Source organism: Castor canadensis, chromosome 6 (assembly GCF_047511655.1).
Source record: "Castor canadensis chromosome 6, mCasCan1.hap1v2, whole genome shotgun sequence".
Classification (NCBI taxonomy): domain Eukaryota; kingdom Metazoa; phylum Chordata; class Mammalia; order Rodentia; family Castoridae; genus Castor; species Castor canadensis.
This window is the reverse complement of record NC_133391.1, coordinates 118269087-118293293: the sequence shown is the minus strand read 5'-3', so window position 1 is coordinate 118293293 and position 24207 is coordinate 118269087. Positions and strand designations below refer to the sequence as shown.

General features: G+C 37.0%; 1 protein-coding gene across 1 annotated transcript; it reads left to right on the top strand.

The window, feature by feature from the left end:
- The first annotated feature begins 55 nt into the window (after positions 1-55).
- Positions 56-20056, top strand: Utp15 (UTP15 small subunit processome component). The gene is made up of 13 exons (XM_074077305.1): positions 56-232; positions 2943-3115; positions 4422-4514; positions 4608-4792; positions 5650-5828; positions 6436-6561; positions 8112-8247; positions 9422-9506; positions 10799-10948; positions 11663-11764; positions 12022-12155; positions 12316-12374; positions 17152-20056. Exons 2-13 carry the CDS (start codon positions 3026-3028, stop codon positions 17367-17369), a joined length of 1557 nt encoding a protein of 518 aa, XP_073933406.1. The 5' UTR covers positions 56-232; positions 2943-3025; the 3' UTR covers positions 17370-20056.
- The last annotated feature ends 4151 nt before the right edge of the window (positions 20057-24207 follow it).

Sequence of the window (24207 nt, the reverse complement as noted above, 5' to 3'; positions counted from 1 at the left end):
AGCCCCGCCCACCTGCCAGCCCAGTGCCTTCCCGGCTGCGCGAGTCTCCTGGGCATGCGCCATTGCGTCATCTTCATGCGTCGCTCTCTTTGCTGTGTCTATTGCCGGTTCTTAGAAGGGCCGCGTGATTTTGAGCAAGGGATTCAGAACGATCTGTGTAGGGAGCTGGCCAAATCCAAGAAGCTGTCCTTGGAATCCGGGTGCCTTGACGGACACTCGGGGCCTAACAGAGGTAGGCGAAGGTGGCTCACCCTGAGGGTGGCCCGACTCTCCTGGGCCTCGCTGCGGTTTGTAGCATGCTAGTCGGGGGGCTTCCCAGGCTCCGCAGGGGATTGCTAAACTCCTCAACCGGCCTCTCAGGTTCCATGCAATCTAATTTCCACCCACCTTTTCCTCCTCTACAAACCCTCTCTCCTGTCCACCGCTATCGGTCCCTTTCAGGACACTGGACGAAGTTCCATCTCCGTTTGCCTCTCTTTTTATACCCATCAGGTAGAACTCAAAATCCTCCTCCCCACCCAGTATTCTGTATGTTACAAATAGCATTTATTTGATCGCCTGCATCGTATCGTAGTAGTACCTGTTACTCAGTTACCCAGTGCCTTAAGCCCTAATCTCGGCCGAATCATTTTCCTTCCACTCATTTTCGTAGCATTCCTTGCCCATGCATTTTGCACCTTGTCTTTCCTTCACTCCCCACCAGTGCTGTTCCTCACTTTGTAATTTGGCGAACCAGTGCTACCGCTCCGCACCTCTTTCCTCTAAAGCTTCATTCTTGAAAGGCAGAGTTGGGTGGCAATCTTCCTATACTGTAGTAAGGGTAATGTGCGGAGGGGGGTAAGGGACATATCTGTCCCCAGTGCCCGTTTTTATGTATCCATGGGCTAAGAATGCTTTTTTTTTTTTTTAACAGAGGATGATTTTATTTGATAATAGGAAACACTGACTTTGACCTTGAATTAAGTCACGTGTTATCAAAAGAATTCCATTCTTATTCATAGACAAAAAACATAGTATGCATAATTATTTGGGAAAGATTGTAAGTAAAATTTTGGGGATTTTTTTTTCCTTGCTTGCTATGTGAATAATTACATAATATTCTTCCTTTTTCCTGTTTGCTTCCCAAGCCTAAAATATTTACCATCTGGCCTTGTACAGAAAAAGTTTGTGAACACCTGTTGGATAGTAATGTTCATATTACAGACACTTGTGGTTTTAACTTTCTGTGTTCTCATAGAAACTTTCTTCCTTTACTTTCTTCCATAAATATTGTTTGAGCACTTAGAAAAATCTTTCCGACACATCTGTCAATTTAACAGGGAAAAGAGATCATTACAAACTGGGCATGGTGTGCACTCCTGTAATCCTAGTACTTAGGAGGATGAGGCAGGAGGATTGTGGGTTTAAGATCAACCTGGGCTGCATAGAGAGACCCTGCTCTCAAAAAAAGAAAGACAGAAAAAAAGACATCATTACAATACATTGTGATCATGTGCATTGACAGAAATATTTACAGTCAAATAGGATCATAAAAAATAGGACCCAGCCTTAGATGGCAGAGGTTTCCTGGAGGATGGTTTTATTCTTGAGTTGAACCTTAAATATTAAGTAGGAAGTAAATAGAGAGCATTCCTGGCAGAGAGCTCAAGTAACAAAGATATTGAAACAAGAATGAGCATGATGTGTTAAGTGACCAATAAACAGTTGGTGGTAACAAGAAGTGAGGTTGACAAGAGTCAGATCACAGAGGGCTTTACATGCTCCGTGTTAAGGAACTTGGACTTCATTTTTTGGGTAGTGTTGAGTTTTATAGTCAAAGCTAGCTGGTGACTATTTGGAAGATGGATATGGGAGTGAGGAAGACCTTAGAATAGTGTTGCATTATTTCAGTAGATGAGATCTGAGTTAGGGCAGTGGAACAAGGAGTAAAGTGTACTTGATGAAGTTTTTGAGAAATATTTGGGGGATTAAATCAGCAGATCTTGTTAACTCTAGCTGTTAAGAGTGAGGAAGAACAAGTCAGTTGAGTCTAGATTCCTAGCAGGACTCAATGAAGTCAAAATGGAGAATATTAGAGTGTGTAAGAGTGCAGACCATGTCTGTTTCTCACCATTATATCTCCACTGCCTAGAACAGTTTCCTGCATATTGTAGGTGATTGAATGAACAGAAAAGTTCCCCCCTTCAATCTTGGATTGCATGTTTCATCAAAGTAGCATTTAGAATATGTCACAGCTATTTGTTTTGGTGTTCCTGATGTCATGTTTTCAGGCTTTTCAGAGTAGATAAAGAATAGCACCGCTGGAATCATTCACCTGATAAAATGAGTAGATCTGGAAAGATGCTGTGGCTTAATTGCCAAGTTTTAATTCATTTTTGTCTCATCCTGTTACTTTAATTTAGAATTGCTTTATTGTAGTTTTCTTTCCTATACTTTAAACCTTCTGAAATTGATTTTAAGCTTCCATATCAGAATATTATAATTTTATTTTAAGCTTTAAGGTTTTAAGCTTTTTGATTAGAATATTATCTTTGTTTTCCTTTCTTCTTGGCATTTTTAGGCTCTTAGGAAGTCAAGTCTATACATGACTTTGTAGTTTTATATTAATATTTCCTGTTGTCAGGAAAATGAACACTAAGCCAGTATGCTTCTCTCTGGTTAGATTAGTGGAAAGTTGAGCCAGATTTATTCCTAAGTGTTGCAAACTGGTCATGTAGATGTGAGAATGTGTGTATAGCCTCTGTGTACAGCTGAGGAGTATGGTAGCCCAGATGTGTATTCTTCATGTTTCCTTTAGATTATCTCTTCTGGGTTACATTTGAATGGTTTATTGGTCACTAACCTATAAACTTCCATACAGCTTCTGAAAGAAAGCAGAATGAAAATCATACCCATATGTACAAGTGTATGAATAATATATGCTTTAAAATACTCTTTTTCAGAAATAAGGCAGAGTCATTATAGTTATTTCTAATATCAATTCCAAATTATTGACCCTTGGACAACAGTGCAATTATATGAAATCATGTCTGGTTACAAGCCTGTAGCTATTCAAACATATCCTGTACTTGGTGAAAAGATCACACAAGATACCGTGTACTGGAACAACTATAAAGTAAGTATGGGAGATCAGGGAGGAGGTGATTTGTGCGCTTATTTATTTATGCATCTATGTCACTTTCTCCAGCATATGTTAAATGTCAAATATGCTGGCAGAACTATTAACTAAAAATAATCTATGAGCAGTTTATAGATTAGACGGATAATTTGATATCAGCTTTTCTTAGAATTTTGTGTAAGTCTATACTGCTTAATCATTTTGACCACATGAATGCATAGCACAGAATTAAATGAATTAAATTTTAGAATATGAATCTCATCTGCAAGAAGATACTTTCTTTTCTTGCTTTTCTTAATCTAAGGAAGAAGAGCTATGATGTTACTTCTATACTTTCTAATAAGGCTTAGGTATGATTTTAAAAAACTGAAAAACTAAATAGAAAACTAGTAAAAACTTGGAATTAGGAGGTTTGTGAAAAAGGACATAGTGGTGGCCAATAAACATATTAAAAGAGCCTCAGTTTCACTCATATGTAAAAAACACAAGTTAAGACAATTCAGATACTGTTTTATTCTGTTCTGTCGGCCCAAATGAAAATTTTTGATCATTGCTACTTGAGGGATGGGAACCAGTGCATATTTTCTGGATGGCAAATTGACAGTGTCCATCATGATTTTAAAATGCATATACCTTTTTGCCTTGTACTTTGACAGCTTGGAACATATTCAATGAATGTAATTCCATAAGTTTGATGAGATGTGAATGAAGATATTTTGTTAGTATATATAATATTATAATTATTTTTTGTGGTATTAGGGTTTGAACTCAGGGCTTCATGCTTGCTAGGCAGATGCTCTACTACTTGAGCCACTGTGCCAGTCTGTAATATTAGAATTCTTGAAAAACCTGTGTCCACTAGTAGTGGATTGGTATAGTAAATAGTGCTATATCTACTTATAAAACAGGATTATAAATCTGCTCATATGAAAAGTTAGCTAACTTGGTTATTTAGTGAAAAACAAGGTATAGTACTGCCTGCATTGCCTGCATGGTATGGTCATCTTTGTATTAATTTAAAATCATAATATATTCTGTTATAGGCATAAATTTCTTTCTTTTGAGAATTGTAGTAAATGCAGCAGCTGAAGAAATAGAGGTGTGTGGCTTTCTACCCATATGTTTACTTATCTTAATGGCAACAAGGATAGTCTAGGTGGTGGGATATAGACATATATGTTTCTTCATATTTCTCTAATAAATATAGCCTATTAAAAATTACTAAAAACAAAAGAAACTATGTGATGCTTAAATATACCTTACTAGTTGTAACTCTGTTAATACTGTTTTCTTTTTCATTAAGACCCCTGTTCAGATAAAGGAATTTGGTGCAGTGTCAAAAGTAGACTTCTCTCCTCAGCCTCCATATAACTATGCAGTCACAGCTTCCTCAAGAGTAAGTATGATAGCAAATGTCTTTATTCTAATTGAATATAGTTTACTACTGATCTTGAACCGTCTGATGAAATACTGTTTTCTTATCTTGTAGATTCACATTTATGGCCGATACTCCCAAGAACCTATAAAAACCTTTTCCCGTTTTAAAGACACAGCGTACTGTGCTACTTTTCGACAGGATGGTCAATTGCTTGTGGCTGGCAGTGAAGATGGTGGCGTTCAGCTTTTTGATATAAGTGGAAGGGCTCCCCTCAGACAGTTTGAAGGCCATACAAAGTAAGAGACAGTGGTTTTTTATGTGTTTTTGCTTTGTTTTGTTGAAAGTTCGATCTTTGAATAAAAACATAGCAGTTCTATGAAGGTTATGTACTTGTATCTACTTTTTCCCGGTTGTTTTAAGACATAGCACTTAACTTGGGTTCCATGGTCCAGTTCACAGAGTTCATGAATTTTCTAGACTTGTGAGTAATATTTTAGGAAATGTATGTTTATCTAGGGAGATGTTCTATAGTGTTCTACTGTGGGCTCTGTGACCCAGTGGAGGCTATGAATCACAGTCTAAAGGCATCCTCACAGCTGTAATAATTGCTGTATAGGCCTGGATTATCATGGAGGCTCCCATGGATTTGTTCTGTTTTGTTCCTTGATAAATTGACTATCATAATTTTATAACTTTGTTTCAGGATTACCATTGTATTGCTGATCTATTGATTTAAAATATCAAAAGTGTCTTTTATTGTGTGCCATCAGTATGTTCTTACCTATCAGTGAAACATTTAAAACAACAGAAATTCACATAACATGATCCCATGTAGTGGCAAGTCTTTAGAGTTTTAAAAGTGAACTCTTTTGAGATTTTTTAAAATTAAAGCAAGTATCTTTGTATTAAAAACATTCATTATGCAACTAGGTAGAATTATTAACATACCTGAAGATATAATTTTCAAGGTGTTTACTGTACTATTAATTTAATAGTAGAGTGGTATTACATTTTTTAATTGGCCTGGATATTTTCTGAAACTGAGCCTGTTTTTTTTTGTTTTTTAAATCCAGGCAGGAGCATTTTATGTTAGAAGATTCAAGAAATAAAATTTTTTTCTTGCATTTTAATATACTAATCCTTGATCTTGCAGAGCAGTTCATACAGTAGATTTTACAGCTGACAAATACCATGTGGTCTCTGGGGCTGATGATTATACGGTTAAATTATGGGATATTCCAAATGCTAAAGAAATTCTGACATTCAAAGAACATTCTGATTATGTGAGGTGTGGATGTGCCAGCAAGCTGAACCCAGACCTCTTTGTAACAGGTTGGTGAGCTCTTTCCACTTCACTGCTTTGGGGTTCTTTTGGGATGATGAGGTTTAAAAAAAATTTTTTTTATAGTGCTGGGAATGTAGCTCAGTAATAGAGTGCTTGCCTCTAGTACTAGTTTGTGCTAGTAACACAAACATTTTTTTAAAAAAATATTTTTGATCAATTATCCAATTGTTTTTTGTTTTCTTTGTCTTCTTTTGTAGTGGTTATTATCGTCCTCCAAAAGTGTTTGGAAATATCAGGCTGTCTTGAAAACATAATAGACTTCAACAGTCTGGTTTTCAGACAGCCTCCAGGAGCCACGACACTGTACTGTCTTTAGGTGCAGTTCAGTTTTTGTGGTGCCTGCACAGAGATTCCCAGATGATTCCCCAGTGACAGTAGTCTGAAGATAACAATTTGTGATTAGAGCAAGTTAGATTCTGTATACTATTGTGTAGTGGCAGAGGGTTTGAAAGTCTGTGTCTTGGTGAATATATATATGTGTTTTAAAAAATTTTTATCTAAGGTTTTTCTTTTAAAATTCTTGTCTATGCACACATATAATTTTTATTGTTTCAAACAGCAAAATTCATCTAACCACAAAAATTGACATTTTAGGTTCGTATGATCATACTGTGAAGATGTTTGATGCACGAACAAATAAAAATGTTCTCTGTGTAGAGCACGGACAGCCAGTGGAGAGTGTTCTGCTTTTCCCCTCTGGAGGTCTTCTGGTGTCTTCAGGTATTTCTTTTACAAATAGCCTTCACCAGTGTTGTTGGTCTTAAATGAGATTTTTCTTTATTTGATGCTATGTATAATTTATTAGTGTTCACTTGAATTACATATCTCGGTTTTTGCTCAAACAGTTGACAAGTGGGACAAGCAAACAGTTATCATTTATCAAGTACCTAACCTGAGCCAGGCACCGTGCTAATGTATATGTATTATCTCCTGTGCCCTCGATAGTCCTACAAGGTAGTTTTCTCCCTGTTTTACAACTGAAGAAATAAATGAAAGTTTCAACTCATTTGTCCAAGAAAATTGGCAAATGGCAAGTTTGAAATCACAGAACTTGAGAACTTGTTTTATGTGCTTAACCCTGTTTTGTCTGACCTGAAATCTACTGTGAACTCCTATCGTTCCTATCTAAGAGGTCTGAAAGTAGCTTTTGAAAACAGCTTCTTTTAGATCTAGCATCAGGCTTTCTGCTTTTATGTGACGCTCCTGATATATTTTTACTCAGCAAATAGCTGATAGTGCTGGAGGAGGAGATAATGTAGAGGGCTTGATACATTTTTCATCAAATTGGAACTGGCAGTCTTTTGGTTATATTTAGCGTAGTGTGTTTTCATAATCATAATGGAAGAATTAATTTGCCTTTTCGTATTTATAAAAAGTGAAAACAGTTTTACTTTTATAATAAAGGATGTGTAGGTAGCATGTATGCTTGATAGCACATACATGGTAGTATGTGTGTAGTCTTTTAAAATAATTATTATTACAATTTTTGCTTATCATTACCACACATATTTTTCTTGCTGTTATTTTTGAGAAATGGAAGTAAGACCAAGTTGAAGAGGGAGAATAGAAATCTATATATTAATCCCCACTGTGCTGCTAGCTAGTAGTATAACCTTGGGCAGGCCCTTAATATCGCTAGACCTTGAAACTGAGAACTTGAACTACATCAGTAGTTGCAAACTGTGATTCTTCTCACAAGCTGCAACATTGGAGTGGGAAGGTGGGGATTGTGAAGTGAGTTCCAACCTATAAGAACTGCACTCTTTCTCCCCACCCTCTTTTTCTGTTTTCCCTGCTAGGTTTTTACTTGATATTTTGTTGAAGGAAATTGCTATTTTAAATCACTGGATTGAATCAACTTTAAGGATCCTTCCAATTCTTAGAGTAAAATTATAGGAAAGTTTTTTAGTTTCGTTGGGGTTCACATAATTTTTAGGAAACACGATCTACAATGTTCATTTCCATAGCTTTACAAAATTTCTTTTAAACAATGATTTTATGATAATTTTCATAATGAAATATCTTCTAGTTCCCCTTTACTTCTGCCGGGCAGTTCTGTGCACTTATTTTAATCACTTAACAGTTTAGTGAGGTAGGAACTGTTACTAGCTACACACTCAGTAAATGGTAGGATTTAAGCCAAGCAGTCTGGCTCTGGAATTCCTTCTTAATCTCCACCCCAGGGAACTCCAGTGAAGAATGATTTTCAGATTTTTAAAATTCTGAATATATGGGCAGAATATCAAACTAATTATTATTTATTTTTATAGGAGGTCGTTATGTTAAAGTCTGGGACATATTAAAAGGAGGACAATTGCTCGTGTCTTTGAAAAATCATCATAAAACTGTGACGTGTTTATGTCTGAGCAGCTCCGGGCAAAGGTTACTCTCTGGCTCACTGGATAGGTTAGCATTTTAATTCTCTTTGTTCATCATTATTAGTATACAAGTGTTAGTGCTTGAGAAAATGATGTTATTTTAGTAATATTTGTGATCAAATAAGTATTTTCATGATTTCCATGGAGAAAAAAAACTGTTGAGTTGAAAATAATTTTGCTCTTCTATTTTCATATAGCAACCTGTTTTTCCCCTTGAAATAATCTATTGCTTTAGCTTATATATTTAAGCATTATTACTGAACTCTTTGAATATCAATTTGTTGGGTTTTTTTTTGTTTTTTTGCTTTTTTTTTTAAAGACAGGGTCTCACTATGTAGTCCTGGCTAGCCTCAAACTCACTTCGTAGTTGAAGCTGGCCTTGAACTCATGATCTTCCTGCCTCTGCTTCCTCAGTCCTGGAATTACAGACATGTGCCACAACACCTGGCTAATCTTTTAAAATAATCCATTATTCTATAATTCTTTTTAAACCATGGTACATTTGTATATTTTGAAATTTTTGATCATTTTATTTCCATATCTTCCCTACCATTATGAAAAGACTTGTTTTCAACTTGCTTATTTTAAAATTGTAAATATTTTAAAAACTAAAAAATATTTTTAGTTCAAAAAGGAACTTATGTAAATATATAAAATTCTCTGTAATAACATTTCAATGCAATTTGGTACTTTGGTTTTTAGATGTCTCCTTAAAAAGCTAAGTGTTTTCAACCTGGAGTGATTTTTGTCCCTCAGGGGGTCATTTAACAATATCTGGAGACATTTTTGTTTCTCACAACATTGGTGTCTTACACTGCACAGAACAGCCCCACAACATAGGATTCTGAAGCCTAAAATATCACTAATGTTGAGGTCGAGACACCCTGGTCTTCTGACATGGCTGTGTGCATTTGTTGATACTTTTTTTTAACTCCCAAGTTTTATTTTCAGATGACAGTGGTTCATGGTCTATCTTTGGTTTCTTTTAAAAGTTGTAGTCAAAGGCTATTCAGATGTAGTTAGTACTAAAGTACAATTCATTTTTTAAAGCCTTTAATGATGAAATACTTTGTAATTAATATTGATTATTTTTATTGTTGTGTTAATTTTAACACTCATGTATTGAGTTTGCAAGGCACAGAAGTTTTGTATATCACACTCATTTCCAAGATGATTTTTAACAAACCTTTCTTTTTTATTAGGAAGGTCAAAGTATATAGCACAACTTCCTACAAAGTAGTCCACAGTTTTGATTACACAGCTTCAATTTTGAGTCTTGCACTTGCTGTAAGTACTTTTAGCTCCTTTAAAACTGTCACTAACTTTGCTTTTTAAATGAAACTAAAATGGAATTTTAGGGTTTATCTTTGGATTTGAGTAAGCCACATTAGCTATTTGAGTTACAACAATTGCTAAATGACTTGTCCTAATAACTTAACTTAAATTCAGATTCAGGTCCCACTGACTGCTATAGTAAACACAGTGCTGCAGGCCTTGTTAACACTAAGGACTACATCTAGTCCTTAACACACTCAAAAGTTTTATAATCCTTTAGAAGGGCTTTTGAACAAAACTGCTAAAAGTTTCCATGAATACATTCTTCCTCATTTTTCCTATCACTGAATACTGGTGCTCTTGTCACAAGTAGAGCAAATGTTATTTACATTTTATCTCTTTGAATGTGCTCCTTCTCTGGAGCCCAAGGTAGGCAATTATGTTTATCAGAATAGTTTATCTCCAGTTTGAAAGTAACATTTGCATGCATACAACAGAATTCAACAGGTCTGTCTTGTTCTTACTATATAGCTTTGATTTTTGGCCTTCTGTGTAAATCACTAAATATGGTCTATATTTTAATGGTGCTAAATTTCCCTCTTGAATAAACTTGTTTCTGGTTTTAAAAAAAAGAAGGGCAAGTTGGGGCTGGCAGACTGGCTCATGCAGTAGAGTGCTTGCCTAGTAAGCTTAATGGCCCTGAGTTCAAACCTTGATACTGCCAAAAAAAAAAAAAAAAAAGGGCAAATTGGCTCTTTGAGTACACAGACAAAAAAAGGGTGAAGAAGGAACAACATAATGAAATGTTTGTCAACTGCTTTCTGGAATGTATACTGTAAGTTTCATGGGAAGCCACATTTGGACAGGAGGAGATTTGAATACATTATATAGAATTCTGAACTGTGAAAGGAAAAACTAATTAAAAACATTTTAGGGACAAGCTATGGAAAGGCATGGTACTGTGCAGTGATACGTAAAAATTGTTTTGAAACAAACTTTCCCAAGCTGCCGTTAACATCTTAGTAACATTATATTATTACATTATTTTACATAGCATTAATATTATTATGAAAACCTTACTGGTAACATTTTATAAGGATAAGAAATTCTGTCAACATAGCGGTGCCCCAGAGGAAATGATTTTATTCTAATGTTTTGTATAGATCATTGTTAGGCAGAGTATATCTGAATAAAACTGTTGGTAAAAGTATGGATAAGCAGCAAACATGGTATAAATATTAACTTAAAGGTTCTATAAATTATTGGTTAGGAATAGGCTAACTTGTTTTTTTAATTACTGTTAGCATGAAGATGAGACAATAGTTGTAGGAATGACCAATGGAATATTGAGTGTTAAACATCGGAAATCTGAAGCAAAGAAGGATTCTCTTCCTAGGAGAAGAAGACCTGCATATCGAACCTTTATTAAAGGAAAAAATTACATGAAGCAGCGGGTAATTGTGTATATTCTCATGATTTTTAAACTAGGATATTTCTTAGAGTAGCCAATTCCATCCCTGCACATTACTAGAAATCATAATTCATATGTCATCTTGCATTATTTTGCTTTTTGCTACATCAGAATTGGCTCCAGACTGTTAGATTGGGAACATTACTGGAGGACAGTGGGAAACAAGAGCTACTTTATTTAATATGCTGAATTAGAACATAGTGGTACATTGCTTTACCACCTTCAAACAAGGCCTTTCATACACTATCTGATTTGATCTGCTGAACAACTCTAGCCAGTAGTGTTCAGAAGTGTTCAATATGGCATAGAGAAGATTGAGTTACAAAGAAGTTTTGGTTGATCCAGAATTTTAATACTGGTATCTGGAGATGATAGGGCTAGGTCTCAATATATTGGATTTTTGTTTTATTTCTCTTTTTACTAAATTACAGTACCTGCTATGTAAGGAAAGTTGAAATGAGTAGTTTTCACCCAGAACTAAGGCAGCTGTGTGGGTTGTAAGTTAAAAATTGTAAGAGAGTAAAAATATTGATGTGGCACATTATTTCATTTTCAATTAAGCTAGATTATGAACATATGAACATAATTTGTTATATAGTATAGATTTAAAAAAGTATCACTCCATTATGAAAAAGTTTGCTTGGAATGGAACTTTGTAGATACTGATTTTCCTTTATAAATGTTCTTTGCATTTCAGGATGACATTTTGATCAACAGGCCAGTAAAGAAACACCTAGAATTGTATGACAGAGATCTGAAAAATTTTCGGGTCTCTAAGGCACTCGACAGGGTCCTTGAGGTGAGTGAGGAGTATTTTTAAAACAATCATTTTAATAGCCAAGCTTGGTGGGAGGCTGAGTCAGGAGGAGCATTAGTTCAAGGGCAGCTTGGGCTGCATAGTGAACCAAAAAGAGAAAATAATCATTTTAGTACTTGATTTGTGTATTACCATGACTTGGAATTGTGAAAATAAACTTGATAATTTAGTGGTACACAGTGGGTTTTGTTTTTTCTTGTCTGTCATTATACTCATGTTGACTCTGAAAATTTTTTTAGCCCAATTGTGTAATAAAGACACCAGAGGTTACAGTTTCCATTATAAAAGAGCTAAATCGAAGAGGAGTCCTTGCCAATGCCCTTGCAGGTCGGGATGAAAAGGAAATTACTCGTGTTCTTAATTTTTTGATAAGGTATGTTTTATGTTTATGAGACACTTGAATCTCACAGTCATCCAATGAGTTGTATTTATTTTTGGTTCAATCTTTGTAGAAAACCGGTGGAACAATTAAATTGGTTTTAGTGATTTTTTTAAAGTTTGCAAGTTTCATCAAATAGAAATTTGTTTTGTAGGAATCTGTCTCAGCCAAGATTTGCCCCCGTTTTGATCAATGCTGCAGAAATAATTATTGGTAAGTAGTTGTTAAAACTTTACATTCTCACATGCTTGCAACAGTAAAGGTGTTGAAGCTGGGTATATAATTTAGTGTTGGAGCATTTGCTGGGCCCAGCACTGCCAAAATGAACACACAAACAAACAAACCCAAACTCATTAATAATAAATCAATGTGGGCTGGAAGCATGGCTCAAATGGGAGAACACCTAGCTAGTAAGCATGAAGCCCTGAGTTTAAACTCTAGTTCCTCAAAAACAAACAAAACAAAAAACAAATCATTGCAGTTTAAAATGGAGTAAAATATTTACAGTGGTATGACTTTGAATTGATAAACCTAAGAGTATTAAAATTTAGAAAAAATTTCCATAAATGTGTAATGTTAATAACTAATTTTTTAAAAAAATTCATTAGCATACAATTGTACAAAGTAATGGGTTTTGTTAGAACATTTTCACATATGCATACAATGTACTTTGGTCATACTTGCTCCCCTATTATCCTTTCCTTTTTTTTATCATCTGAAATATCCTCTATCCCCATTCTCCTCTTCCACATCCCTCATAGTCCCCCTTTAACTTTCACGTCATTTATTTATTTTTTCCTAAATTGTACATATGAGAAAACATGTGATGCTTGTCTTTGTGAGACTGGCTTATTTCTCTTGCATGAGATTCAGTTCTATTCATTTTCCTGCAGATGACATAATTTCATTCTTTATGGCTGAATGAAACTCCATTGTGTGTATATACCATATTTTATTTTCCATTCACCTATTGATGGGCATCTAGGCAGATTTCATAACTTGACTGGCTACTATGAATAGTGCCATGATAAACATGGGTATGCAAGTATCTCTTGTAACAGCTGACTTTGATATATATATATATATATATATATATATATCTCCCTTAAAGTGGTATAGGTATACAGTAGTTCTATCTTTATTTTTGTGTGGACCTTCCATACTGATTTCCATTGTGGTTGCACTAATTTATATTCCATCAACAGTGCATAAGGTTCCTTTTTCCTTGCCAGCATTTGTTATTGTCCATGCTCTTGATGACTGCCATTCTGACTGGAATGAGATGGAGTCTCATGTTGTTTTGATTTGCATTTTTTTATGTGTAAGGATGTTGGCCATTTATATATTTACTGTTCATTTGTCCATTTATTGATTGGATTATTTGCCTTTAGATATTTAATCTTTTTAGTTCTTTATATATTCTGAATATTAATTCCATGTTGGATGAGTAGCTGGCAAAGACTTTCTCCCATTCTGTAGGCTGTGTTTTCCTTCTATTAATTATTTGTTTTGCTTTGCAGAACACTGTTAGTTGACATAATCCCATTTGTCAATTCTCGCTCTTATTTCCTGAGCTGTTGGGGTCCTAGTCATTGCCCATACCTGTATCTTTAAGTGTATTTCCCTAGTAGTTTTAAAGTTTCAGGTCTTGCATTAAGGTCTTTGATCCATTTTGAGTTGATTTTTACAAAGGTTGGGAGATAAGGATCTAGTTTCAGTGTTTTACATGCAATATCTAAGCTTCCCAGCATCACTTGTTAAAGAGGCTGGCTTTTTTCCAGTGTATGTTTTTGGCACTTTTGTCAAGAATCACAGGCTGTAGGTGTGTGGGCTTATTTCTGGGTATTTATTTCATTGGTCCCTGTGTCTGTTTTTGTGCCAGTACCATGCTATTTTTGTTAATAATGGCTCTGTAGTATAGTTTGAAGTCAGGTATTGTGATCCTTCCAGCATTACTCTTTTTGCTAAGGATTGCTTTGGATGTTTGGGATCTTTTGTGTTTTAATCTGTATTTTAGGATTGAACATCATTGGAATTTTGATGGGAATTGCATTGGATCTGCAGATCAGTTTTGGTAATGCAGCCATTTTCACATTGTTAAGTCCGGTAATATATGAACATGGGAGGTCTTTCCATCTTCTGATGTCTTCTTTCTTCAATATTTTATAGTTTTCATTGTACAGGTCTTTAACATCTTTGGTTGTGTTTATGCCTATGGTTTTTGTTTATTTTTTGAATCTATGTGAATTGAGTTTTTTGTTTTTTGACTTCTTCAGTGAGTTTATGTTGGTGTATAAGAAAGCTACTGATTTTTCTTATGTTGATTTTATATCCTGCTATTTTGCTTGAAAGTGTTTATCAGATATTAAAAGAATTTTTTGGTGGAGTTTGTAGGGTTTTTTAAGTATAGGAATATATCATTTGCAAACAGGGTTAATTTCACATCTTGTTTTTGGGTATGTATTCCTTTTTCTATCTATGGCCTTATTACTCTGGCAAAGATTTCAAGCACTATATTGAATAAGAGTAGATAGAGTAGACACCCTTGTCTTATTCCTAACGTTACAGGAGATGCTTTCAGTTTTTCCCATTTAGTATAATGTTGACTGTAGTTTTGTTGTATGTAGACTTTGTTATATTGAGGTATATGATCACTATTGCTTTAGCTTGTGCTTATTTTGGAAGGTCTTTATTTCTCCATCAAGTTTAAAGGATAACTTTTCTGGATATAGAACTATGTCATTCCATGCTTTCTTGGAAAGTATGAGAGGTTTGATGTAATTCTTATGAACTTGTCTTTGTAAGCAACTTAGCATTTCTGTCTTGAAGCTTTCAATATTTCTTTCTTTGGTCTCTGTACATTGCTGAGTGTTTTTTTTTTTTTTTTTTTTTCCTTTTTTGGTATCTGAGTACAATAAGTCCTCAATCTTGTCTTCATCCCTGTACTCTTCTTTCTGCCTGGTATAGTCTGTTGGTGATGTTTTCACTGTTTTTTTTTTCTTTTTTAAATTTTGATTTATTGAGCTTTTTGTTCCTAAGATTTATGCTTGGATTTTCTTCAGAATCTACCTTTTGGTAAATTTCTCATCCAAGACTAGAACTGATGTCTTCACTTCATCCATCAGCTTAACTCATTCATCTGTTTCCCTTTTTTAAAATGAGACTTTTAATTCTTTGACATTTTAACTATTTCAGTATGTTTGGATTTGGTTATTAAAGAGTTATGAACTTTTGGAGGAGTCATACTGCTTTCTTTATATTTCTTATGTTTCAGCATCGCGTGATTTGTGCCTTCTGTTGGAATGGATAGCTAAAGTAGGAATTTGAAAATTAGTAATTGTAAAGGTATTAATAATTGAGTAATAAAAATCAGGAAGAATGTAGGGAGGAAAAAGGAGAGAGGAAACGTATAGGGGATGAAGGTGTTAAAAATAATAGTGAGCTAATAATGAGGGAGAACAAAATAAAACTAGTACAAAACAAGACAAGCAAAAAGAAAGAGAAGACCACTCAGTATTTCTTCCTTGCTGGGGAGACAGAAGACGAAGATGTCTCACTTTTGTTCCAGGCTCTTTGTTTGGCAGTTTACTTCCTTCGTGTGTGTGTGTGTGTGTGTGTGTGTGTGTGTGTGTGTGTGTGTGTGTGTTTGGCAGTTTACTTCCTTCGTGTGTGTGTGTGTGTGTGTGTGTGTGTGTGTGTGTGTGTGTGTGTAGGAACCTTTTCTCTCTGAGGTTCAAACAAGTCAGACCAGAAAGGGCTGTTTGCAGGCTGAGCCCTGCCCTACCTTTCACACAGGAGCTTGTATACATACTGTGACTACTGCTGGTTTAAATTCCTGCCAGTATTCTTTGTGTGCAGGCTCAGCAATGTGACCAAATGTAGGAGCCACTCTCAAGCTGCTCCCACTATGAGCCCAAGGAACACCTGCATGACAGGTGCTCTGGTGTGGTGCGTGTGCATGGGAAGTGGCCAAGCTGCTACTGCATTTCCTCCAAAAGTCTCTGGTGGCTCTGAGAGTATTGAAAGCACTTAAACCAATGCAGTCTGTGCAGGGCAGGCAAGGCGCAGGTGCTGAGGGATCCTGCATGTCCTACCACACATGTCTCTGTCCCAGCAGTCTTCTCATTTTCACACACAGCTGGTCTCTTCCTCTTCCCACAGGTAGGGTCACAGTTTCCAGATGGAAGCGCCTGTCCTCATGTTTCCTCTGAACTATAGGCTACACTTCCCACCATGTAGACTTGTGTCCCTGAGTTTGTGTCCAAGTCATAATCAGTTTCCTGGTTCCAAGCTGGTTTTCAGGGTGGTTGCTTGCTTAGCCATTGGAGAGGGGAATTCATTGGGGTTCCTTCTTCCCTTGGCTGAAAGGTTTGACAGATGATCCTCATCTTGGCACCAGGGAGCAAGCTAGAAATTGTGGGGACCCCTTCTCCATCCTCTGTTTGCTGTGTGGATCACAGATCTCTCCTCTTAAGCTATAGTTTGCAGAGTACCAGGTTGTGCACCAGTGGTGCTTGCTGAGGCTTTCCTTTTCTCTTTTAGTTAAAACCCCGCTGAAGGGGCTTCCCCCCTCCTCCACTGATTTGCCTAGTGCTGGATGTTAGTGTTCTTTTTTCTTTTACAAAGCCAAAGTTCAGTGTTTCTAGATTGCTTCTTTCTGCCTACTGTTGACTGTTGAACTCTAGTACCTTTCCATACTACCCATCTCTCCCTGCAGCCACACACCTCGTACTTTGTTTCAGGCTCATAGGGATGCAAGAAAGTGCTGGGTGTATAAATATGTCAGACTCCCTACCCTGCACTTTCTGTAATTCTTTTTGGAATACATTTATTCAGATGGATTGTTGATGCTCTGCATAAATCATAAACTAATTATGTAAGTATGGATTTTTCCAATGACTTTATATGTATTTATGCTTTTTCAAAATGTTACTTTTCATTTGTGTATAGAAAAATGTTTCTAGTTAATGTGTTTTCTCTCTCTTTTTAGATATATATCTGCCTGTGATTGGTCAGTCAGCAGTAGTTGACAAAAAGTTTTTAGTACTTCAAGGACTTGTGGAAAAAGAGATTGATTACCAAAGAGAACTCCTAGAAACCTTGGGGATGATGGACATGCTTTTTGCTTCCGTGACGAGGAATGAAAGCACTTCTATGTTGGGACATACATCTGTTGAGTTTCTAGAGAATGAGAAGATAGAATCATAGTTTTTGCCTAATAAGACATGTAAGAACTACTAACTTGGAATAGAGTTGACTATTAACTGGAAAGAGAATCTCTTTGATACATTTAAAAAGACTATTTACAGAAGCAACTTTATGGAAGAGACTGGAGTAATTATGATTGGAAAATAGGTACCTGTTTTAAGACATGGTTTTCCATGTAGTAATTTGAATTATTTTATGGCGTCTTCAGCTAGAAGATCTCAATTGTCTTGGTCACATTTTTCCACTTGGGATGAGTTGATAATGATTTTAATACAGCAAAATTCTATATCAACATTTGGGTAGGTATTCAGATGGGAGGTCAAACGTGAGCCCTCTCTGGAGAGAGTTCCAACTAGGAATCTTGCCAAAGGAGCAGTTTTGTTTTTTGTTGTTTTTGTTTGTTTTATTCCTAGCCTCAAAAATAACAAAAACTAATGGCAGCAACAAAACTCTCCACTCTCATCAGTGCCCTTGGGATTTCCAGGCGCCTGCTTAGTTTGCCAGCCCTCTTCTTGGTTTCCATCACTGTTTTAGATCACATGCTCTAAGTAGCTGGTTATGGATAATTTGGGACTCTGTCTTTTCCAAGGATGGCAAATCTCTGGTCAGTTGATACTGGACAAGTGTGTGGAGTGTGATAAGATAGATTTGATACCTGAAAATTGTGTGTTCCACTGCATATTTTTCCTTATATTTCTTTGATTTCAACTATCTCTCCTTATCAAAACAAGGTCTACAGATAGACCTTATTGGATCAGTTTTTTTCCCTTCAATTTGCAGCCTTTATACCAAGTTTTCATCTTACTTCAGGTCAGGAGAATAATAAAATTTGCTGTTTCTCTTAAATAAATGACCTTTCAGCCTAATATACATATGTTTGGAGCTTATCTTGTAGCTACCTAACTTGGGAAACAGTTGTTTTCAAAAGTTCAACATAAATAGCTTTTTAAAAAATTTTTTTAAAAATTTTTTTTATATAAAGAGAGTCTTATTTTCTTCTTGGCTTTCTGAGATGTATCAATTTCTGACAGTCAGTGGCTCGTGAATTCTAGCACACCGATTTCACAATTGCTACCTCTCCCACGTCCTCTCAGTTCTTATCCCCCTCAGTTAGTAATGTGTCCTATAATAATGTCTTATGCTAAAAGAATCCTTTGAGAAGATTTTGTAGTGGGAATCTCCTTTCATAATTTCAGTTTTATAAATTTGTATTTTCTTAAAGCAGAAGAAAGTGGTATCCTTCATGTTCTAGTGAAGACATATGCCCCCAGATAGGGTACCTTTATGAACTGGTACAAGCAATTATACATTATAGTGGTCTGTAAGACACTAGGAGTTGGCCTCCTTAAGTAATTATGAGATTTGTGAAGATCAGAAGCTGTAGGGCTAATTTTTTAAATAAAATTTATATTTATATAAATTTATATTTAAAATTTATGTTTAAAAGCTTTTAAAATTAACAGAGTATGCTGGTAGTTTGCATGCTAGTAAAAATTAGAAGTTGAAATTCTACCTAAAACTCTAGCTGCTGAGAGTTTCTTGTATACTTCATTTCTCACCACCACCATCTGAAACTAGAATTAAAGTAGTTCACTTTACTCTCAAAGTCTCCAAGCTTGAGTTTCTTAGCATTCTAGCAATGGTCCTGCCTGCTGTGGCCTAAAGTACTTGCTCCCTTTAATAGAACTTCACCAAGTACTTACATGAGATGCCGTGATTACAAAAGTTTAAAAGAATTAGGAAACAATTCCCATATCATTGATACTTTTGGATTAAGCCAAGAGTAGTCTTTATATTCACTGAGACTAATATTTGCTATTTGAAATATTTTAACATAATTGGCATGTTATAATATATAACATCAGCTTTAAGATTTTAATTTAAAATGCCAGATTTTTATTTGGAAGTTATTTAAAAATGTTACTAAACCTGCAAAAATACTAAAATGTTTCAGAGAACTTAGAAGGTTATCATAAGTTTAATTATGTTTATTAAGAGTTAAGCACTTGGGAAGGTTTTACTTGTTGGGTAAAGCATTTGAAGTGCTATTTTAAAAGAGAGTCAAATTTCTTAAATGTAAATGTTACTAAGTTGCTTAAAAGGAGGCTGGACATGGTGGTACCCAACTGTAATCCCAGCCACTCAGGAGGCAGAGATATGATCTAGGGGATTGTGGCAGTTCAAGACAACTTGGGCAAAAAGTTAGTGAGACCCCCATCTCAACCAACAAGATGGGTATGGTGGTACACACTGGTATCTGAAAAATAACGAGAACAAAAAAGGGCTGGGTGTGTGGCTCAATTGGTAGAGTACCTGCCTAGCAAGCACAAGGCCCTGAGGTCAAACCCCAGTCCTGCCACAAAACAAAAAGTTAAAGGAATTTGATTGTAAATGGAATTGTTAGGAGAAATTCAGTTTGTTCATCTGAAATGAATTCCGCCCACATTAATTAAACACTGTCTTGAAAGTGATTATTAAAATGTAGTAGTTTCCTATAGTTGGGTCTTCACAGAATGAGGAGAATGAAACCTATAAGCAGAAAAAATAGAAACAGATCATGCTGCCTCACCAGATCAAGCAGAGGAGAGAAATGATCTTAGTTCCTGATGGCTTTTTCTCTTCTGGCTGTACCTCTTCCACACACCGTGAAACTTCTATGGAATCTCCCAATAAATTCTTTTTGCTTAGGTATGAGTGGATTTCTCTTATTTATAACCAAATGACTGATGACAGTACTCCTGATTTTTATTGAGAATTGGGGTTTTAACAATGAATAAAAATAGGCAATAATCCCTGCTCTCTTGGACCTAATCTAGTTAAGGGAGCTGTTCAGTAAACTAAGTGTGCAGTGGGTCAGATGGAGTAAATGAACCTGAAGACAATCAGTCAGGAAGGGGTGGTCAGCAATGTTAAGAGTGGTAGATGGGTTGAAGTTTAGGTATGGAATGCCTCACTGAGATGATAATTGACCATAGTTCTTAAGGAAGAGATACTCTCATAGCTAGAGGTAAAGTGCAATGATCCTGATGCAGTAGCATGCTTGGAGAGTCAGGGTAGCAAGGTAGCCAGTTAGCCAGTGCGGGGCAAGGAAGTGGACAGTGGTGATAGAATGGGGTAGAAGATGGAGACAGTGCATTTACGGGTCTTTTGGAGAATTTTCCCAAAAAGGTGAGCAGAAAAAATGGGCAACCACTGGAGGTAATGTGGAATTGAGCTTTTATTATTATTATTATTGTTATTAATGAAGTGTAATTAGTATGCCATAAACATTTAGAGTGTTGCATTTGATATGGTTTGACATATGTACACTCATGCAATATGTGTGCCACCCTCAAGTGTTTCCTCCTGCCCATTTGTAATCTCCTTGTCCCTCAGGCAACTGCTGTTCTACTCTCTGTCACCGTAGATTAGTTTGCATTTTCAGAATTTTACACAAATGGAATCATAAAGGATTTAGGGGTTGAGGAGTTCTGGCTTCTTTCACTTAGCATACTTGTTTTAAGACTCATATTTCATTTGAAGCCAGGCATGGTGGTACATGTCTTCAAGCTACTCAAGAGGTAGAGGCAGGAGGATTGGGAGTTTGAGACAGACCCATGTAAGAGGCAGCTTAGAGAGACTTTGTCTCAGAAACAAAAATAAAAACAAAAGGACTGGGGGCATAGCTCAAGTAATAGAGCTCTTATCTAGCATACGCAAGGCTGTATGTTCAATTTCCAGTCTGCAAAAAAGCAAATTTCATTATTTCATTGAGATTTCAACTGGGAACAGTGACAGAATGTATGCCAATAGGGATATTTTTGTAGAGGGGAAAACTGATGACATAGGATGGGGGTGTCAGTTGCTGCAGCAATGTCCTTGGGAGAGGTGGGGCCAATGTGAACAATTGGCTTAGGAGAATAAATAGTTGGGGCGTGGTGGCTCAGGAAGGAAGACAGAATATGCAAGCAGAGGTGCAGTTAGGTGGGTAGATGTGGTACTTGGAGTTTGCAGAAGTTCTTTACTGAGTAATTTGAGTAGAAAAAAATCTCAAGAAGATAACCAACTAAAATGAGTTCAGTGGACAGTTCAGAGGGTATGAAATACAAATGCTCAGACTTTGGAGACATTTGCCTGGATTTGAATCTTAGCTTGACCACTCACTAGCTATGTGACTTGGAGGGAGTTATTTTACCATTTTGTAACTCTTAATCAGACAAACAAATTATAGGATGGTTGTGAAAATTGGATTCTTGTGTGTAAAGTACCTAGAATATTTCTGTTGTGAGCTGCTGTTACCGGGGGGCAATAACTGGACTAGAAAAAGAACCAGAATTATCAGCAACATCAAGGGCCACATTGGTGAGCAATTAGCATGATCTTGTATTTTTCTCTATTCACATTTAGCTCTAAGTATGCAGATGTGGAATAGGCTGAGATGTATTGAACCAGCATTGGAGGTTCTCATGGGCAAAATTGAGGAAGGGACAAAGGTGGTGCTGAGATTTGTGTGAAGGAGTGGTTACGATGGTAGACTGTGGAACCTACTGGCTAAGTAAGGAAATGAGGTCACAAGGAATTGACAGTGAAAATATAACTGGGTTAGTGGATTATTGGTCTGCATGGGGTTGGAGAGTTATGGTTTGCACCCTAGAGGTTGTGAGCTAGAGTCATCAAATCTGTTGGTGAGAGAGTAAGCATTATGACAGCAATACTCTTTGAGAGGTAGAATGCTTGAGAAACTATAGGCAGTAGCTGTTAGGTCTGTGGTGACCAATAAGGTGGGGTCTTAGATATATAGTCAGATGACATGAGTTTCAACGATGAGGCTTTCTTAGAAAAAGTGAGGGAGAATGGTTTGAAGCAACATCAAGGACCACCTACTCTACCTATTTAGGGGCAGGTGTACAAGGGGTATAGGAACAATATTAGCATCTGAGAGTTCTGTAGAGGAAGCAATGTCCTCAGCTGAGAAGTGTTTCAGTTAGATTGTGGACTTGAAAAGAATGGTTAGAGAAAGGTTGAGGATGTCCAGGACATTACTGATGACTGATCCTGAGACTCAGAGGGCAGAAACAAGTGGTTTTAGGAGTTGGAGAAGGATAGAAAGGGCACTCAGAGAGGATGCCTTGAGTCCAGGGGAGGAGGCATAGCCTAATGGTCATGGCTTCTTGTGGAAATAACTTGGCTATAGAGGGCTAGAGGACATTAGCCCTGATCATCCTAAGGTAGATATTGAGTGTGAGGAAGGTAGAAAGAAGCTTGTAGAGTTTTTTCAGGAGCTTGCAGAATTCTGAATACCCTTCATACCTGCTGCACAGGTACTGTGGAGAGTGGGAAAAGGGCAATAACTTCTAGAGAAACAGGAAAACTGAGGTTAAGTTCACCCAGCTTACCCAGTAAATTCACTTAAGGTCACCTAGTTTGTAAAGGACAAAACCAGCACTCAGAACCAAGCTTCCCAGCCTGCACCCCGTAGCACCAGGTGGCAATGCCTCATCCTTGTTCATCACTCTCCCTTTCTTCCCATAGCCAAGCAGTCTCCAACCATCCCGACTGTTGCCTCTTAGGTGTCCCCATTTCTCCAATATGATTGCCACTTGAGTGGTGCTAACCACTTCTCTCCTAAATGACTACCATACCTTTCCTCAATGCTGCCTCCATCTTGGCAGTCCTTCAACCCACCCTCCCCATCATGGCCAGTGTGGTCATCAGAAACACGTGATCACATCACTCTCTTAAGATAGTGTCCAGTAGAGTCAAGAATTAAGGCCAGGTGCCATGACTCAAGCCTGTAATCCTACCTACTTGGAGGCAGAGATCTGGAGGATCACAGTTTGAGACCAGCCCTGGCACAAAAAAAAAATGTTCACAAGACCCCCATCTTAATCAATGGCTGGGCATAGTGGCATGCACCTGTCACCCCAACAATTTGGGGTAGCACAAATTGGAGGGTCACGGTCCAGGCCGGCCTGGACATAAAGTGAGATCCTATCTCAAAAACAACTAATGAAGAAAGGACTGGAGGAGTGGTTCAAGTGGTACAGCTGCCTGGCAAGCATGAGGTCCTGAGTTCAAACACTAGTTCTGCCAAAAAATAAAGTCAGTTCCTCGGTCTCACTTGCTATATTTGAGTGCTCAACAGCCACATATGTCTAGTGATCAGTGCACTGGACAGCACAGATATAGAACATCTCCATCACGACAGAGGTTTCATCCCTTCCTGTTTGGGGTTCAGGTCTACTTTGTCAATTTGGTCTGAAGCACTCATTGGCAGTCATTTTATACCAACCCTCCAGCCACTGACCTTGGACCTTCCTGGCTCTATTAATAAGAGTTTCCCAGAGAAACAAACAGGAGCAAAAGGATAGCTTTAAACCTTTCTCTCTGAAAGAGTTCATTAGGGGAATCGGCTCATGTAATTATGGAGGCTGAGAAGTCTCACAGAAGGCTGTCTGCATGCTTGGAGAACCAGAGAAGCTAGTTGCAGGGCCCAGTTCAAGTCCAAAGGAGAGCCAACTTTCAGCCTGAGGCTGAAGGCCTGAGGATTTGGGGGGCCATGGCATCGGTCCTGGAGTGTGAAGCCTAGAGAACCTGAAGTTCTGAGGTCCAAGGTCAGGAGGAGAGTGTCTCAGCTTGAGAAGAGAGAAAGCAAATTCATTATTTTCTGCCCTTTTGTTCAATCTGGGCTCTCGGCCAACTGGCTTTGCCTGCAAACGCTGGTGAGGGTGGATCTTGCTTACTCAGTCCACTGATTCAAATGCCATTCTCTTCCAGAAATGCCTCACAGACACACCCAGAAATAACACTTTACCAGTGTCTGGAGATCCCTTAATCCAGTCATGTTGACAGCTAAAAT

What these genes read in the sequence shown, in the direction of transcription:
- Utp15 (XM_074077305.1), top strand. Translation starts at nt 3,026, where the DNA reads ATGTCTGGTTACAAGCCTGTAGCTATTCAAACATATCCTGTACTTGGT. An exon ending in TGTACTGGAACAACTATAAA is followed by an intron (nt 3,116 to 4,421) that starts GTAAGTATGGGA and finishes TTTTTCATTAAG; the next exon opens with ACCCCTGTTCAGATAAAGGA. An exon ending in CTCTCTGGCTCACTGGATAG is followed by an intron (nt 8,248 to 9,421) that starts GTTAGCATTTTA and finishes CTTTTTTATTAG; the next exon opens with GAAGGTCAAAGTATATAGCA.